Genomic DNA, 18426 nt, shown 5'->3' with positions numbered 1-18426 from the left:
GCATGGATATATTTAAAAATATATGATAAGATACATAATATAATTCTTATATATATACAGTCTTTTTTTTTTTTGTTAACTCTTTAAAAAATTTATAAAGATATTATTAGAATGAAATGTAAATTGTCCATTTTTTTAAATATATTATTGTGAAACATTTTTTTATATAATTCATTTATTCTAGACTCCTTGGTTTTGTACTTAATAACTCACTTGGATGAATATTTATAATGTGGTCCTACATTTGATTCTAAAATTAAGAAATAAAATTTTTAAGAATAAATAATTTAGGACACATGGCGAAAATTGGAACCCTAATTTGAAATGTTAATTTGAGTGTCTCTTAGTTTCACCTATTATTAATAATAATATAATATAATATAATATATATATTAAAAATCTCAATCATTTGACCTCACTTATTTAAAGGAGAGTTTGGGCTGACATGCAAGGGAGTATTAAAATAATGATTAATGGTGCATAAAATTATATACATCTGAAATTAACGCCGAAATCAGATTCAACTTTCAAATGGATGCTTTCTCAAAAAAAAAAATAATAATAATAAAAAATAATAATAATAATAATAATAATAAACTGTCAAATGGATGGTCTATGTGAGGAAATTAGGAACGAGCATACTTGCAGTAAGGGAATCATGAAAATCCAATACTCACCTACAAGGAGGGTACTTAATGCAAATCTGTCATCTATCCTAGGAAGGTGTTTATTGCAAATCTCTTTTAATAATTAAACCAATAAATTCGCTATTTCCTATTAATTTAAAATTCAATAATTAATTACTTAGGAATCAATAATGTTCAATTTGTGGATTAGTCTAGGAGAAATTATTAGGTCCATTAGAGAACTACTAACATGATCTTCCTAACATTCTAACTAATAAAATGTTATTATTTATGCAAATGTGACATCACTTGGTTATTTTTATTTTTTATTCCTTATACTAATTAGGAAGGTCACTCATATATTTGCACATATGACATTGTCTTATTGGTTAGGAGGACCATGTTAGCAGTCCTCTTGGTGGATCTAATAAATTATGATGTAATGGTCAACAAAAATTTACTAATAATTGCACAAAATTATGTTTATAATAGTCAATACCTTTTTTTCATTTAGTATGCACTTGGATACAGTTTATTTTGCTGAAAACACTATAGCAAAATATTTTTTATTGTTGCAAATTACTGTTCATGCGTTTTTATCACTTGGTTGGTCCATGAACAAAGCCATGTACCAGCCCAAAAACACTCAATCTCAAAAAAAGCAGCCGCAGCTACAGCCGCTACACAAACAGACTCTTAGTTTATAATTTGGTTCTCAATATATATATATATAATTTTTAACGCAAATTTGTCATCTATCCTAGGAAGGTGTTTAATGAAAATTTCTTTTAATAATTAAAAGATTAAATTTACTATTTCCTACTAATTTAAACGTTTAAGACAAGAGAAATACTATGTCCACAACATTTTTATAATATTTTCACAATAAATTCTAGAATAATTCTAGAGATACAAACTATTTTACAAAAAAGTTTTACAAACTGATGATGTAGTGAGTAATTATTGGTAAATGAAAAAGTGATATTAATGGTGGGTCTAGATGAAAACCAATAAGAGGTTGGCCACATCAACATTTTATAAAAATGTGGTAAAATAGTTTGTGGTGGTAGCATTACTCTAAATTCTAAATGAGAGGTTATTACTAATTGTTATTATTAAGGTAAAAAAGTAATTTCAGTACTAAGTTTAAATTTGAATTAATAATAATTAACCACTTATAATTTATTATGAAAATATTATAAAAGTAGTACATCTTTTAACACAATAATTCAGTATTTTTTTTTTTTAGACCCAATAATTCAGTATTTATTACTTAGGAATCCATCTCGTTCAATACGTGGATTAGTCTAGATGGAATGGTCAACAAACTTTATGGAAACTGATAAACTTTATATTAATAACCAAGGGGTGGCAATTTTTATCCATATCCATGAACCCGCCCATTACCCACATTATTTGGATAAGTCTTAACCCAACCCATTTGAACATTTAGGTTAAATAGGTAAAGATCCATTTGGTTATTTAATTAGATGGGTATAAATGGATAAATCCACTAATAACCATTAAACCCATCTAAATTTTAAAATAAATAAATAAATAAATAAAACCCAAAACATTTGGCCCTCAATCAAATAAAAAAAAAATTCCTACGTTTTCTCATCATCCAAACAAAGTAACAAACACAAAACCAAAAATAGTACAGACGGTTTCGTCGGGAAGGACGGAAAGGTCTCCGAGAGTGTCGGTATCGTCACGGTACCGCCGAGCTTCTTCACGATCTTGATATCTCGGAGATCGACGATATCGGGTTTCGCCAGATCGACTACGGAGAGAACGGAATTAACAGCGAGTGAAGCGAGAAGACTAGAGTACTGACTAATGACCTTGCTATTGAGAGAAGTGGAAGCGGCCTTGATGAGAGACTCGCAATCAGAGAGCTCGATTGGGACGGCCATGGCGGTGAGGACATCAACGGCTTTGAGAGCAGCCTTATGTAGAGAATCGGAAATAACCATAGGGTGAATATCGTGGGAGAGCAGAGAGAGGCACTGACGGAGGAGAGCGCTGAAGATGACGACGACGGTGGTGGTGCCGTCATCGATGACGGAGTCTTGGGACTTAGAGAGCTCGGCGGCTGTGGAATCACTATCTTCGATAGACTTTCTCTTTGTCCTATTAGATTTATTTTTCTCACAGTATTTCACTGCTCACTATTTCTTTTTCTCACAATATTTCATTGCTCACTAATTAAATGGGTTAAATGGATGGGTTCCTAATTAAATGGGTTAGGCGGGTAATGAATAATTAATTTATATATAAACGAGTCATAAATGGATAAATAAGTAATTACACACCTAATCCATTTATAACCCAACCCGTCTATTTGCCACCCTTGACCATTAATTAATTTTCTCTGTAAATGGAATATTTCAGCTATTGAAAATTTTGGCACTAGAAACTTCCAACTTCCATAATACTGTAGCTCCTAGGAAATGATGATGGGGTACATGATCAATGCATGACATCAAGCCATCAACAATTACTTTACTCAAATGATGATGTGGTACATGATCATGCATGACATCAAGTCATCAGCAATTTACAATCCTATATTTATATTTATTTATATGCATAGAGTCATTGACTACGACTAATTAAATTGGCAAAACTTCTAGTGCATCAATATAAATAAAAAGCCTTATACGTTCTTCTACCTTGTCAACTATTCATTCATTCTTCGCAACTTTCGCTACAAATTTTCACACAGACAGAAACACATACACAGAGACAGAGACTAAAAGACTCCATTGATTGATTAATGGCTACCAAAATTTATATTGTGTAAGCACCTCTCTCTCTCACTTGTTTCGTTTGTCTTGTACACGTTCATATGTCATTCTCCTGCTTTGGTTGTTCAGCTTCTAAATTTGGGTCATATATATATATATATAGAAGAAGCCAATCATTTTTTTAGTCCCTAACTAATTAGTACCCCTCTATTAAAATTCATATAATGAAAATAAAAACTCTCGACACTCAAATGATGAGTTGGATTTAAAAAATAAAAATAAAAAAATAACGAACAGACTGGATTTTTGTATTAGAACGGATTGGATTTTCTTGATATTGGCAAAATTTGTATGTTGTATCTTGTCCAAGTTTTGTGAATGTTATTTTCATATCCTAAATGTCTGTTTGGTTTCTTGAGAAAGAGATTTTAAGGCTTTGTTTGGCATTGATAAAAATTTTCACCTTTGTACCAGTAGAAATCTATAAGGAATTCCTGATTTTTTTTTGGGGGGGGGGGGGGGGGGGTTTAGAAACGAAGAAGCCAAATTAAATAAACAATTTACAACTTTTTTGTAGTTTGTTATGTTAAATTGTCGATTCTCCCAAAAGTATAAGCTATTGAAAAATGATAAATTTAATCATTTAAATTTACCATGTTATATTAATTATTGTCTCAAAAGTTAAATTACCAAATTTTTAAATGAATTGGTAATTTAACATGGTATAAAAGCTAGAAATCTTAAGTTCGATTCTTATCTCCAATTTTACCTCTCATTTTAAAATGTTAAAAATCTCATATGTTGGGCTTTATTTATAAAGGAGAGAGTTTAGACTCATACGTGAAGAAGGGTGTTAGAATTATGATTAAGGGTCCGTTTGGATACGGCTTATTTTGCTGAAAACTGAAAATATTGTAACAAAATAATTTTTAAATGTATGAATAATGCCGTGGGACCCATTTTTAATTAAAGTTTTGGTGAAAAAAGATATTTGTGGGTCCCGTGAACAGTGCACGGGATCAACTGATAGTGCCATTTCAGTGAAATGTGTGGACATTGAAAATGGTAGTGGATCCTGTGCACAATGTATGGGATCCACTGGCAAGTCTGTGTTCAAGTGCTTGTGGTAAAATAAAAAAATTAAAAAAAATAAAAAAGAAACACAGACTCAAAACGCCCTGCTTTCATCTGAATCCAAACGTTGCTTAAATGATTAAAAAATCTCAATTTTCTAACTTAATTTTTTGGAACAATCCATAATTTAACATGTATAATGCCAAATTAAATTCTATTAATTACATCAAAAGGCAAAGATACTGTTTAGTGTAACCAAGACATGCAGATGCAGTGCTGTTCTGCTTTAGCTTTAATGCATCATATCCAATGTTTACTAAAAAAATAATACCAAAAAAAAAAAAAAACTGTATCTTATCATATCCAATGGTAAAAGAAATATATAGAAAGTCAGAATGTAATTAACAAGAAATCAACCATAAGTACCTGCACCTTGTTAGCCTTGGTTGTAAATTTTGATGAGGTCAGCGTGCTTTTAAATAAGGCTGTGTTTGTTTCGTGTAAAATGTTTTCCGGAAAATATGTATTTTCCGGAAATGCTATTTTCCGAAAAAGGAAAATATTTTGAAGTGTTTGGGTGAATTATGAAAATTATTGTGGAAAATATTTTCATGTGTTTGGATGTGTTAGGAAAATGCTATTTTCCGGAAAATTTTTCACATTTTCCGGCAACAACAACAACACCAAGAACAACAACAAAAAAAAATTCCGGCAATAACAACAACAAATTCCGGCTCTGGCGACAACAACAACACCAACGACAACAATAACAAATGGTGAATTATGAAAATTATTGTGGAAAATATTTTCATGTGTTTGGATGTGTTAGGAAAATGCTATTTTCCGGAAAATTTTTCACATTTTCCGGCAACAACAACAACACCAAGAACAACAACAAAAAAAAATTCCGGCAATAACAACAACAAATTCCGGCTCTGGCGACAACAACAACACCAACGACAACAATAACAAAAAATTTCGGCAATCACAACAACAAATTCCGGCTCCGGCGACAACAACAACACCAACAACAACAAAAAAATTCCGGCAACAATAATCAGTTCATCCAAAACAAAAAACAACAACAACAATCAAATTAAAAAAAAAAAAACAAATTGAGAGATCGAGGATGAGAGAGCGTGGAGGCGATGGGTGAATCGGCGAGCTCGAGGAGGCGATGGGTTCGTCGTGCTCGTGCTCGTGCTCGTGCTCGTGCTCGTGGGTCTGGGTCTGGGTTCGCCGAGCTTTGGGTTCGTCGTGCTCTGGGTTCGTCGTGGGTGAAGGCGTGCTCGTGGGTCTGGGTCTGTGCTCGCCGTGAGCTGGGTTCGTCGTGGGTGAAGGCGTGCTCGCCGTGATCTGGGTTCGTCGTGGGTGAAGGCGTGCTCGCCGTGATCTGGGTTCGTCGTGGGTGAACGCGTGCTCATGGGTCTGGGTCTGTGCTCGCCGTGATCTGGGTTCGTCGTGGGTGAACGCGTGCTCGCCGTGATCTGGGTTCGTCTTGCTCTGGTCGTTCTCTCTGTCTCTCTCTCTTCGTTCTCTTCGTTAGTTTGGTCGTTCTCTCTATCTCTCTCTCTTCGTTCTCTTCGTTAGTTTTCCGGAAAATTTTATTTGAAGTGAAAATAACTACTGAAAACGTTTTCACCCGATTTTGGCATAATTTTCGGTCAACCGGAAATTATTTTCCGTTTGACCAAATTTGAAGTAACAACCAAACACACTATTTTCCGTAAAACCATTTCCTGAAAACGTTTTCACCCGAAACAAACGGACCCTAAGATTCTTTATTGATTATGAAAAAAAAATAATAATACCGAAAGAAACAGATTTATAGTACAGGCCCCAAATATTTTTCATGCTTCATGTAGCATATAATTTCCTAGAGAGGGTTGCCTAAAGTGATTATGCTATGAAGCCACACATGAATAAAAAAAGAGATTAAATTCTATAAGGATGGGGTGTAAAACTCATGTTTTACATCATTCAATAAGTGATTGTCACGTTAGCATTTTACTTAAAATTCAAAGCATCTTACCCCACCTAATAACATCTCAATAAATTCCCAATTTGGTTGGATTTATATATGGGTATTAGAATTGATTGTATGTGATTGTATTTATTCTTAAATATATGATAAGATAATGTAGCATGTTGGGATTGGAGGGATAAAACATGAGTTTTATACCACATTCTTATAAAATTTAATCTCATAAAAAAATTGTGATTGTGAAACCTGAACTACCTTTTGAAATCATGTCTGGAAGAAAATTGGAGGACCATGCCTCTTTTTAGAGCTTGAGGTCCCATATCTCAATTGTACCCATCATTATTGAGATTAGTTCTTGCCACATATAGGTCCTTTGCTCTCAATCCTTTCCTTCACCTGTTCCCTTATGAGAACAGCAATTTAATCCTCCATTTTAAAACTCCCAAATGCTTTATAGGAATGGTTTTTATTTCATGTCTTGTCTTGTCATGCTTCAAGATGAATTCATCACTATTGGAAACTAGGTAAATTTAAATTTGGCTTTCTTTGTAGCTGACTCAAAAATTTTGAGACCAAAGAATGGTTGTTGTTTGAAGACCACGACTTAGGAAATAACTATATTAATTTTCTAAGTGTATTGCACTAGTATAAATCTGAGTGATGTAATTGAAACTTTCCTGATGAATGGTGCAGTTACTATTCTACTTATGGACATGTTGAGAAGCTGGCTGAACAGATAAAGAAAGGAGCTGAATCCGTGGAAGGAGTAGAAGCAAAACTGTGGCAGGTGTGTGATTGTCTTTTTAGTCATTAGCTTTTTTGAACTCTTTGGTTAAGATGTGTAATTCAATAGTATTTCTTAGTGAGAACATTGGCTACTGTTCATAGAATTGTTGCAATTTGAATGAATATACATAGCTATTGACCGGTACCTAATTTGGCAAGGGCATCTGCACATATATATTTGATTCTCTATATATATGTTTTAATTCTTTAGCATGAATTCTATAAAGCATCTAAGAATTGAATTGGACTGTCTTATTCAACAACGTTTCTTCATTGTAGCTTGCCTACCAAGAAACATAGGCTTGGGGAAAAACAGAAAAAATTAGAATATGGAAACGGTATTGTCTTCTGCAAAAATTAGAATGTCTTAACTTGATGAAATATGTCTGGCTCTCTTGCAGGTACCCGAGACATTGTCTGATGAAGTTCTTGGGAAGTTGGGAGCACCACCAAAGAGTGATGTACCTGTCATTAGCCCAGGAGAGCTTGCTGAGGCTGATGGCTTACTTTTCGGTTTCCCAACTAGATATGGAACGATGGCTGCACAATTTCAAGCCTTTATAGATTCAACTGGATCGCAATGGAGAACTCAAGAGCTTGTAGGCAAGCCTGGAGGACTTTTCTATAGCACTGGATCACAAGGAGGTGGACAAGAGACTACCCCGTGAGTGGGGGGGGGGGGTTAGAAACGAAGAAGCCAAATTAAATAAACAATTTACAACTTTTTTGTAGTTTGTTATGTTAAATTGTCGATTCTCCCAAAAGTATAAGCTATTGAAAAATGATAAATTTAATCATTTAAATTTACCATGTTATATTACTTATTGTCTCAAAAGTTAAATTACCAAATTTTTAAATGAATTGGTAATTTAACATGATATAAAAGCTGGAAATCTTAAGTTTGATTCTTATCTCCAATTTTACCTCTCATTTTAAAATGTTAAAAATCTCATATGTTGGGCTTTATTTATAAAGGAGAGAGTTTAGACTCATACGTGAAGAAGGGTGTTAGAATTATGATTAAGGGTTCGTTTGGATACGACTTATTTTGCTGAAAACTGAAAATACTGTAACAAAATAATTTTTAAATGTGTGAATAATGCCGTGGGACCTATTTTTAATTAAAGTTTTGGTGAAAAAAGATATTTGTGGGTCCCGTGAACAGTGCACGGGATCCACTGATAGTGCCATTTCAGTGAAATGTGTGAACGTTGAAAATGGTAGTGGGTCCTGTGCACAATGCATGGGATCCACTAGCAAGTCTGTGGTCAAGTGTTGTGGTAAAATAAAATAAAAAATAAAAAAGAAACGCATACTCAAAACGCGCTGCTTTCATCTGAATCCAAACGTTGCTTAAATGATTAAAAATTCACAATTTTCTAACTTAATTTTTTGGAACAATCCATAATTTAACATGTATAATGCCAAATTAAATTCTATTAATTACATCAAAAGGCAAAGATACTGTTTAGTGTAACCAAGACATGCAGATGCAGTGCTGTTCTTCTTTAGCTTTAATGCATCATATCCAATGTTTACTAAAAAAATAATACCAAAAAAAAAAAAAAACTGTATCTTATCATATCCAATGGTAAAAGAAATATATAGAAAGTCAGAATGTAATTAACAAGAAATCAACCATAAGTACCTGCACCTTGTTAGCCTTGGTTGTAAAGTTTGATGAGGTCAGCGTGCTTTTAAATAAGAATCTTTATTGATTATGAAAAAATAATAATAATACCGAAAGAAACAGATTTATAGTACAGGCCCCAAATATTTTTCATGCTTCATGTAGCATATAATTTCCTAGAGAGGGTTGCCTAAAGTGAAATGACTACATTATGCTATGAAGCCACACATGAATAAAAAAAAGAGATTAAATTCTATAAGGATGGGGTGTAAAACTCATGCTTTACATCATTCAATAAGTGATTGTCACGTTAGCATTTTACTTAAAATTCAAAGCATCTTACCCCACCTAATAACATCTCAATAAATTCCCAATTTGGTTGAATTTATATATGGGTATTAGAACTGATTGTATGTGATTGTATTTATTCTTAAATATATGATAAGATAATGTAGCATGTTGGGATTGGAGGGATAAAACATGAGTTTTATACCACATTCTTATAAAATTTAATCTCATAAAAAAATTGTGATTGTGAAACCTGAACTACCTTTTGAAATCATGTCTGGAAGAAAATTGGAGGACCATGCCTCTTTTTAGAGCTTGAGGTCCCATATCTCAATTGTACTCATCATTATTGAGATTAGTTCTTGCCACATATAGGTCCTTTGCTCTCAATCCTTTCCTTCACCTGTTCCCTTATGAGAACAGCAATTTAATCCTCCGTTTTAAAAACTCCCAAATGCTTTATAGGAATGGTTTTTATTTCATGTCTTGTCTTGTTATGCTTCAAGATTGTGTGATTGTCTTTTTAGTCATTAGCTTTTTTGAGCTCTTTGGTTAAGATGTGTAATTCAATAGTATTTCTTAGTGAGAACATTGGCTACTACAGTTCATAGAATTGTTGCAATTTGAATGAATATACATAGCTATTGACCGGTACCTAATTTGGCAAGGGCATCTGCACATATATATTTGATTCTCTATATATATGTTTTAATTCTTTAGCATGAATTCTATAAAGCATCTAAGAATTGAATTGGACTGTCTTATTCAACAACGTTTCTTCACTGTAGCTTGCCTACCAAGAAACATAGGCTTGGGGAAAAACAGAAAACATTAGAATATGGAAACGGTATTGTCTTCTGCAAAAATTAGAATGTCTTAACTTGATGAAATATGTCTGGCTCTCTTGCAGGTACCCGAGACATTGTCTGATGAAGTTCTTGGGAAGTTGGGAGCACCAACAAAGAGTGATGTACCTGTCATTAGTCCTGGAGAGCTTGCTGAGGCTGATGGCTTACTTTTCGGTTTCCCAACTAGATATGGAACGATGGCTGCACAATTTCAAGCCTTTATAGATTCAACTGGATCGCAATGGAGAACTCAAGAGCTTGTAGGCAAGCCTGGAGGACTTTTCTATAGCACTGGATCACAAGGAGGTGGACAAGAGACTACCCCGTGAGTTTTAATTTCACAAGTTTCACATCTATTAATTTTTACGTATTGTTAATATGTACCAAGCACAGATTCACAATTGACCATATCAACAGTTGTGCAAAAATTTTGTGAAAAATACCTCTTAACTAAGAAGTTAACATATTGTTGTCCTATTGCTTTTTATTGGAAAACTATGCAGCTTGACAGCCATTACTCAGCTTGTTCACCATGGAATGATTTTTGTGCCTATTGGGTACACATTTGGAGCTGGCATGTTTGAGATGGAGAAGGTGAGAGGTGGCTCCCCATATGGTGCAGGAACCTATGCTGGGGACGGATCAAGACAGCCTTCTGAGCTAGAGTTGGACTTAGCTTTCCACCAGGGAAAGTATTTTGCTGGCATTTCAAAGAAACTCAAGGGAACAGCTTGATTTTATCCCTCACCATATATACAACATTTCCCATCTCAGAAATTGTTTTCATTTGCCTTGTTGTATTAAAACTATAATTATGTGCTTTGCTGATTAGTTTCCCTTCCATTTGCCTTGTTTGTAATAAAACTATATTTGATTTTATCTCAGAAGTTATTTCCCTTCCTTACAGTATGTGTTGTGTGTATGGCCAATATGTGCAAAGTCAAGTTCTCTTATTAACTTGTTGGACCATGCTATATGCTTATGCAACTGTGCATTTTAGTTTTGTGGCTAACATAGAAGAAAAGAACTTATTATTGCAACATTTTTTTAATGTTTTGACTACGAGATGTAGAATCCAAAAATGCCAAATCCCACTACTGTTTGAAAAGAAGTGCAGCAAAATGAGATCTGCCCATTTGCATTTGAAGATGGAGATGAGCCACATTTTATAATGCCAATTTTTTTTTTCTCCCTCGTACTCAGAAAATATGGGTTGGATTTATGGGTCCCTTGCATCTTTAAATGCATCACATTTGGTTGCCCATAACTGACATGGATGTTTGAGAATATTCTCAAAATGACTAGCCCATGTGAAGGTGATAGATAACCTTTTGTTTTATTCTCAAATGATTTTAGATGGAAGGATATACTAGTCTTAATGATGTTTTTGATTCTCCACTACAAGCTCTCATATGATCCATCCTTTTCATTTCGCAGAAAATTTGTTTTGCCCCAATCCCTTCCCCAACCTAACCTTTAAGTTTAGAAATACTCAACCCAATCTTAAAACCAACCAAACCCAATTGGATTGGGCCAGGTCATCAATTTGGGGGTATTCCTTCCAATTGAATCCTTCATTTCCCTCTAATTTTAAGCGATATGCAACACTTACATTTATTTGGTTTTTAAATCTCACGTGTCTTACATTTGTATTAAATTAGATGGGATTGGAAAATTTAATAAGAGGTGGTGGTGATCTAATCTCATAAGAAAATTAGATTTTCATTCAACTATATAGTACTTGTTTGATATCTCGTATTCTCATTTAAAACTTACTTTTTTTTTTCTTTATACAACCTATTTAAAAATAAATAAATAAACTGAAAACAGAAGTTGTATCAAATAGGCACCCAATTCTTCTATTAAAAAAAAAAAGGGGCACCCAATTAGATTCATTATTCAATAAATAAATAAAATTTACATAATTGAGCCTAGTATTCCATTTTTATAAAACTAAATTTCAAAATATCAAAATTAATCAAGCTAAAAAGTTGCTAAAAAAAATCCTCAAAATCCAAAATTAATCATACTAGCAAATTTAAAATACATATATTTTTAAAATTATTAATAGTGTACCCAGCCTATTGTCCCATGAGAATCCAACTCAAGATGGATTCATTGATTCATTGAATTGTTAGATTATATACGGCTATATCGGAAAGGGATTTGGAAGTTTCAAGAAAATGAAAAAAAAAAAAAAAAAATCGACAACTTTTTTTTTTAAAGAGTTTCAACCTATAGCGTCTGCTCTTGATGATAACTCTTTTATCATCAGACCAATACACTAATCGATTTTTGGTATAGGCGGGGATTAAACATCAGATCTCTTATACAACCATCAGAGATTTTACTAGTTGAGCTAACTGGAACCCATAACAATTCTTATTAAGTTAGTTTTTCACAAAGATTGAAATATAAAATTCAGTTTAGATTATCTTTATATGACGAATCACTTGAGTCTTAAAAATCAATCATTTACAAATAAACCTCATTATTCAACACTAGTTTATTGTAATGAAAAAAAAAAAAAAAAAAAATCGACAACTTTTTTTTTTTAAAGAGTTTCAACCTAAAGCGTCTGCTCTTGATGATAGTTCTTTTATCATCAGACCAATACACTAATCGGTTTTTGGTATAGGCGGGGATTAAACATCAGATCTCTTATACAACCATCAGAGATTTTACTAGTTGAGCTAACTGGAACCTATAACAATTCTTATTAGGTTAGTTTTTCACAAAGATTGAAATATAAAATTCAGTTTAGATTATCTTTATATGACGAATCACTTGAGTCTTAAAAATCAATCATTTACAAATAAACCTCATTATTCAACAGTAGTTTATTGTGGCCCAAATTTCAAGTCGACCAGAATAAATGGTGAGCCCAATATTCCTAAAAAATTTGGTTTGGTGGGCCTTATCGCTTTATATTAACGTGTTCCTTTGCAAGGCATTTTTATTTTTGCCCAAAAAGCAAATAATGCAAGGATTTTTTTTATAATGTTACACCAAAATAAGCTTTTCCTTTCACATATATACCAACGAGTATTCGATTTTGATTGAGCTCAGGTTCTTTATTCTAAAAACGAAAAATCCTCGCTTTTCTGATTAAACGATAATTGTCTCTCCCTCAAAATATAAGAGGTCTACAATAAACACGTTATATGAGTTTTTATATCAATTATTAAAATATATAAAAAAAAACCAAAAAAACAAAAAAACAAAGTAGACAATGCTAATGGGTGGTATCCAGTTAAGACCAACTTGTTCTAGTCTAGTAGTCTACATTCTAGGACAAAGTTTTTTCTGCAGAGTTTTCCAATGGATGAAATAATCATGATGATGGGCCATTCTTCAATCTTTCATGGCAATGACGAGACAATTAAATAGACTTCAAAGTTCAAACGAGGAAGATAAGATTTTGGGAAAAAAAAATTTGACTTAGATGGGTTCAAGTGATAGTCTAATTATAATGATATCCTTTGTGGGGTCTTATATATATGGTTTAAACCCTTACTTTCTCATAAAAATAAAAAAATAAAAAAAAAAACCTTATTTTCTCCCTCCCCACTATTGAGCTATCCAAAAAAAGGTTTTTGAGCAAGAAAATAAATTTGGTTCAACAAGATATAATTTTTTGTGCATTTTCCCCCTCATTAAATTTTCTTTTCTTTCTTTAGTAGTTATGCCAAAAAACAAAAGAAACAAACAAACAAACTAATATACTTTTTAGTTAATTTTCATCTTAAAAAGTATTGAACAACTTTTTTTGGGGCTAATAAGACAGTATTATAATTTATACATACTAAAAAGTAGAGTCATTTCAAATATTGACAAAAAGATCAAAATTGCTATACAAGTCAAAATCTAACAAAGCTTTAAGTTACAACGAGGGTATTCAATGTAGAACAAAAAGTAAGTTTTGAATGCATTCAAGGTTTTGCTAAGAAATAAATTGCTTGATTTCTTGTATGAGAGGAACGAGTAGGGCTGAACATGGTTAGGTGTGGCCACTGTGACTCTGTGCGGTTTTTGGGCCGTCCTGACATCGTCGGTGTTAGTAAAATGTGAACCACCACTGTGCCGTTGGATCTAAATCCTAGCTACATCGGTTGTGGTATTCATAGGTACGCTGGTTGGTTGCTTTGATCACCGGTAAGCGAATGAGAACAAAAGCAAGAGAGAGGACAATTTATTTTTATTTTTATTTTTTTTTGTTGCAATGATAATATGGGTTAGAAAATGCAAAACAAGTTTAGTATAAGTCTAAGCCCAATCCTACTTTGTCAACAAGTCAAGTCTTTTATTTGTATACTAAAAGTCTATTAACCACTGGATTTATAGTCTACTTTATATATACTCATGTTGGATTCATTGTAATACATAATTTGTACTATACTCTTATTTAATAAAGCTAGAGCTCTAAAGGTTTTATTCCATGAAATAATTCTTGTGTACTTTCTTTTATTAATCTAATTTTATATTTATTTTAGCATATTTAACGTGTATCAGAGCTGATATTCAACCTCAATTAAGTTCCACAATCAAGTGGGACAGACCAAGTGTTTTAGCAAACAAAATGCATCTCTAACCGCCCAAAGTTTTGTTGGAATACTTTTTGCTCATCACTAAACTTTCTAAAAGTTCAGAATCGAGTCATAAAGTTGCAACCTTTGTCAGAACTTGTTAATATTCAGACACATAATGATTAAATTGAAATATGTGACCATAGATGACGAAAGCTTATTTGTTTGATCAGTATTGCTGTATAGGTGTCCAAAATTTATGTACCTAAAAATAATTTCGTCCCTGCCTTTGGATACTTTCATCAAAGCTTGTGCAATTGTTTAACTCTAGTTAGTGGCTGTATATATGCGGTTTTTTTTAAAAGAGAGTTTTAACGTATGAAGTTAACGTATGAAGTTGTTGTTTAAACAGGAATTTGAATGTTCAATTATAAGATAGTGTCTCTTGAAGGTTTACAAGTTACAACAGAGATATTAATAGGCCATCTTCAAAATGGTTTTTCATCGCAACAGAAGCACTCTGTCCTACTTTAATGGGTTCCACGAATTGGTGTTCCCTTTGGTTCAACCGGAAGTCCGGAACCTCAAGATTTGAATCTATGAGTTGGTCTGTGGCTAAAAATGTTTTTTTTTTCCTCTTTTTTGATTGGAGTCATTTGAATTAAGATTCTTTTACTTGTAGTATATGGATGAATATGATGTGAAAGATATGTTCAATGAATAATAATATTGTCAACTTGTATGTAGAAGGCTATGATTTCATTGGCTTTTTGTTTCTGTAGAAACTTGCGTTTTGTCTTCAAAAGCTAAAAGTAGAAAGAGGTTTTGGCTATAATAAGTGTGACTCAATTGATTTTTTTCCATCTTGTAAATTTGTTACTTGAATCTATTTAGGTTTTGAAACAGTCAGAAGATTTTTTGGACTAGTTTTTTTTTTTTTTTTTTTTTTTAAAGGCCAAAGTCTGGGTACTCATTAAAATATTACAAAGGTAACAGCAGAGTCAACACAGGATAACAAAAACTACACAGCTGAAACAACAGGCCTATATCTACTAATTTGAGAAACAAGAGATTCATGAGGAGTATCTTCCAACCAAATTGTCTCCGCTTCACCATTTTCTGGCTTCCAGCTAGTAAATATGCAGCATGAAGACTAACATGTACAATTAAGAAATTTAATTACAAGTCTCAATCATTAGCTATGTAGTTGTACTATGTGCTTGACGAGATCCACATGAAGTTGTGAATGAGTTCCTCTACCTCTAATGAAATGATGATGTTGAATGAACTCCATAGGTTTAGGTGTACTATCATGTGACGCCGGTTCAAGCTAACTTTTATCAATTAATTCATAATCGAAGACACTTGCTCCAGGGTATGAATGTCATTTATCTTCAATGATCCTATTATGCATGCCATATAAATACTTTCCTCAAGTGTTTCAAGGTGGAAAAAATTTGCAGTTGTATGCACAGTTGTAAATAGTGCTTGGGCACTCCAAATGAACTCATAAAAGCCTTCCTTGTCTCCTCTTATGTGGTAGCAAATTTTATAGATTGAGCCCTTATCGTGTTGAAATTGTTTTAAAGATTATTACCCATAATTGATACATACCTTCTGCAACATAGTACCCCCATGGAATAGGCATAATTGTTTATTGAGTAATTAATTAGAGCAGCACACACATGAGCAATCTCAAAAAATATAGTTAACTATTCTAAAACATTGATATCATTGAAAAAATTGTGTATAACATCTAAACGTCATATGATGTCACGACTTTCAAAAGTATTGTTGCTTTAGGCTATGACCAAAATCCCAACTTTTCCACCCACTAGAAAAATTCATCCATTTTCAATTCATACAATCAATGCTCCATAACATTCTTGAAAATTATGATTTGCAAATTTTTAACAATCTTGCAATGTCATTGTTATTTGGTGACCCCTACTCAAGTACCTTTCAAAAGAAATATTGAAATTGCCATTTTATATTTTTTTTTAAATGCTTTTTAATGCAACGTTTTCTCCAATCCATCCATCAAATCAATTGTCTATTGTTACTCTATAGGAGAGCATTATGAGTGCTACAATCATCTTTTAGAATGAAGATAACCTAAGCCTTCCAACATCTTGTTTTAAAAAAAGTAAAATAAAGTACGGATTATAAGCTTTAACCCTCAAATGGATTCGCTAAAAAAATAGATTTATTCGAAATTTCTTCCAAAATACATTTGGAGGATACTCCACCGATGTTTCAATAAAATAGTCGTGAAAAAGCTTTCTGTGGGCTTGTAAATGATTACTTTAGATGAACATGAGTGAGTGAATAGTACCATGAGGTGATTGATCCTCTCAATCCTTTTCCTTAGAGTCTAACTGTTTTTTTATATTTTTATATTATTTGGAGTGATATTTATTTTTTACACATTTACTTTTTAAAATACATCTTTCAATAAATTTTTTATCTTTTTTTTTTTTTATTTCATTTAAATATTATTTTTTTCATTCATTATTTATTCATTTTTTAACACACATATCCCTATACTCCATCCCCACTCATTTCTTTGCTAATTTTTTATTATGTTTTATTCTTTTATTAATGAACAGTAGCATATTAGGTTTGGAGAATTGTTGTTCATTAGTAAAAAAAACTTTTTGAGTTTTAAAGAAACTGTTGGAGCTCATTTTTCCTTTTTTTTTTTTTTCTAGTTTCATTTTCTATATTTTGGCTTTACCTACTCTATTGGAGATGCTTTTATATTGCTAAAGCAAGTTCTAACTCATCCTTAGAAGAGCAGTCAAATAGAGGATTATCAAGTGGAAAAAGAGAATCCATAAAGAGAAAATAAAGAATGAATGGAAGAGAAATTGGGTAATAGTGGATGAAAATTATAGAGGAAGGTCCTGTATATAAATGTGAACACTGGGTTCAAATTTTCAAAAATATCACTGATGAGAAAATTTTGAGTTAAATAAAATATGACCACCGGAAGAAATTTGAATTTCAAAAAATAAAATTGGGGAAAATTTTTGAATTAAAAAAAATAAGACCATTAGAAAGAAAAAATGAATTTAAATAATATGTCTTTAGGGAAAAAAAAATCAAATTAAAAAAAATATGATTATTGAAGGAAATAATAAAAAAATTGAAAACAAAATAAAAAACAAAATTGTGGGCTACACAGTTGACAACGACGCATAAACCAAAAGTCCCCTAAACCAATTAAGTGAAAATATTCAGATAAATAAATCTATATCAAAATCCACACCTAACGGGTGTGTGATCCGTGACTATTTATTAGGGAAAAAAAAGAAAAAAAAGAAAAAGAATAAAAGATTCTTCAACAAGAGGTACTTTCTGAATTCTATTGGACCTGAAATGTTATTGTATCCACTTGTTTGGCTAAAACTGTTCACAATTCATTTTGCATAGATCTTAGTCTGTCCTATTGAGTCTATGACCAAAAAACAAAGGTGCTTCAAACTCAAATCATTGAACACCACGTTTTGGAACAGAACGAAAACTACGAAACTGAAACTGAACTAAGTAAAGTAGAGATTGGCATGAAAGGCGGCTTTCTTCAGGAGCTTCGTGTGGGACTGTGGGGCATCAATTCTACTATCCCAACACATTTCCGTAATTTTGGAATGCGGTTAAAATTCAGGTGGCCAGATTTGGAGCCTTCTGAACAAGCATAATGTGTTTGGATCTTTACGGGCTCCATTATTATACTATGGTGACTACGCATTTGAAGTCGACTAAGAAGAAGCATAGGGATGAAAATCATTTTATGTAGAGCAATACAACATAGTACATACACAAAAAATCTAACATTTTTTACAAATTAACAAACTTTTACTGGTATTTATTTCAGTTGGCCATTAATATCAAATTTTTTTTACTTATCATTA

The 18426-nt window shown here is 32.4% G+C and overlaps 1 protein-coding gene across 1 annotated transcript; it reads left to right on the top strand.

The window, feature by feature from the left end:
• The first annotated feature begins 3309 nt into the window (after nt 1–3309).
• On the top strand, nt 3310–10890 carry LOC112036063 (probable NAD(P)H dehydrogenase (quinone) FQR1-like 1). Its single transcript, XM_024068891.2, has 4 exons — nt 3310–3428; nt 7128–7221; nt 7622–7884; nt 10490–10890. The coding sequence occupies exons 1-4, from the start codon at nt 3406–3408 to the stop codon at nt 10719–10721; spliced, it is 612 nt and encodes a 203-aa protein (XP_023924659.1). The 5' UTR covers nt 3310–3405; the 3' UTR covers nt 10722–10890.
• The last annotated feature ends 7536 nt before the right edge of the window (nt 10891–18426 follow it).

The sequence above is a fragment of the Quercus suber genome, unplaced genomic scaffold (genome assembly GCF_002906115.3).
Source record: "Quercus suber isolate HL8 unplaced genomic scaffold, Cork oak 2.0 scaffold_938, whole genome shotgun sequence".
NCBI lineage: Eukaryota > Viridiplantae > Streptophyta > Magnoliopsida > Fagales > Fagaceae > Quercus > Quercus suber.
This window is presented reverse-complemented; position numbering and strand designations above follow the sequence as displayed.

What these genes read in the sequence shown, in the direction of transcription:
- LOC112036063 (XM_024068891.2), top strand. Translation starts at nt 3,406, where the DNA reads ATGGCTACCAAAATTTATATTGT. An exon ending in TAGAAGCAAAACTGTGGCAG is followed by an intron (nt 7,222 to 7,621) that starts GTGTGTGATTGT and finishes GCTCTCTTGCAG; the next exon opens with GTACCCGAGACATTGTCTGA. An exon ending in GGTGGACAAGAGACTACCCC is followed by an intron (nt 7,885 to 10,489) that starts GTGAGTGGGGGG and finishes AAAACTATGCAG; the next exon opens with CTTGACAGCCATTACTCAGC.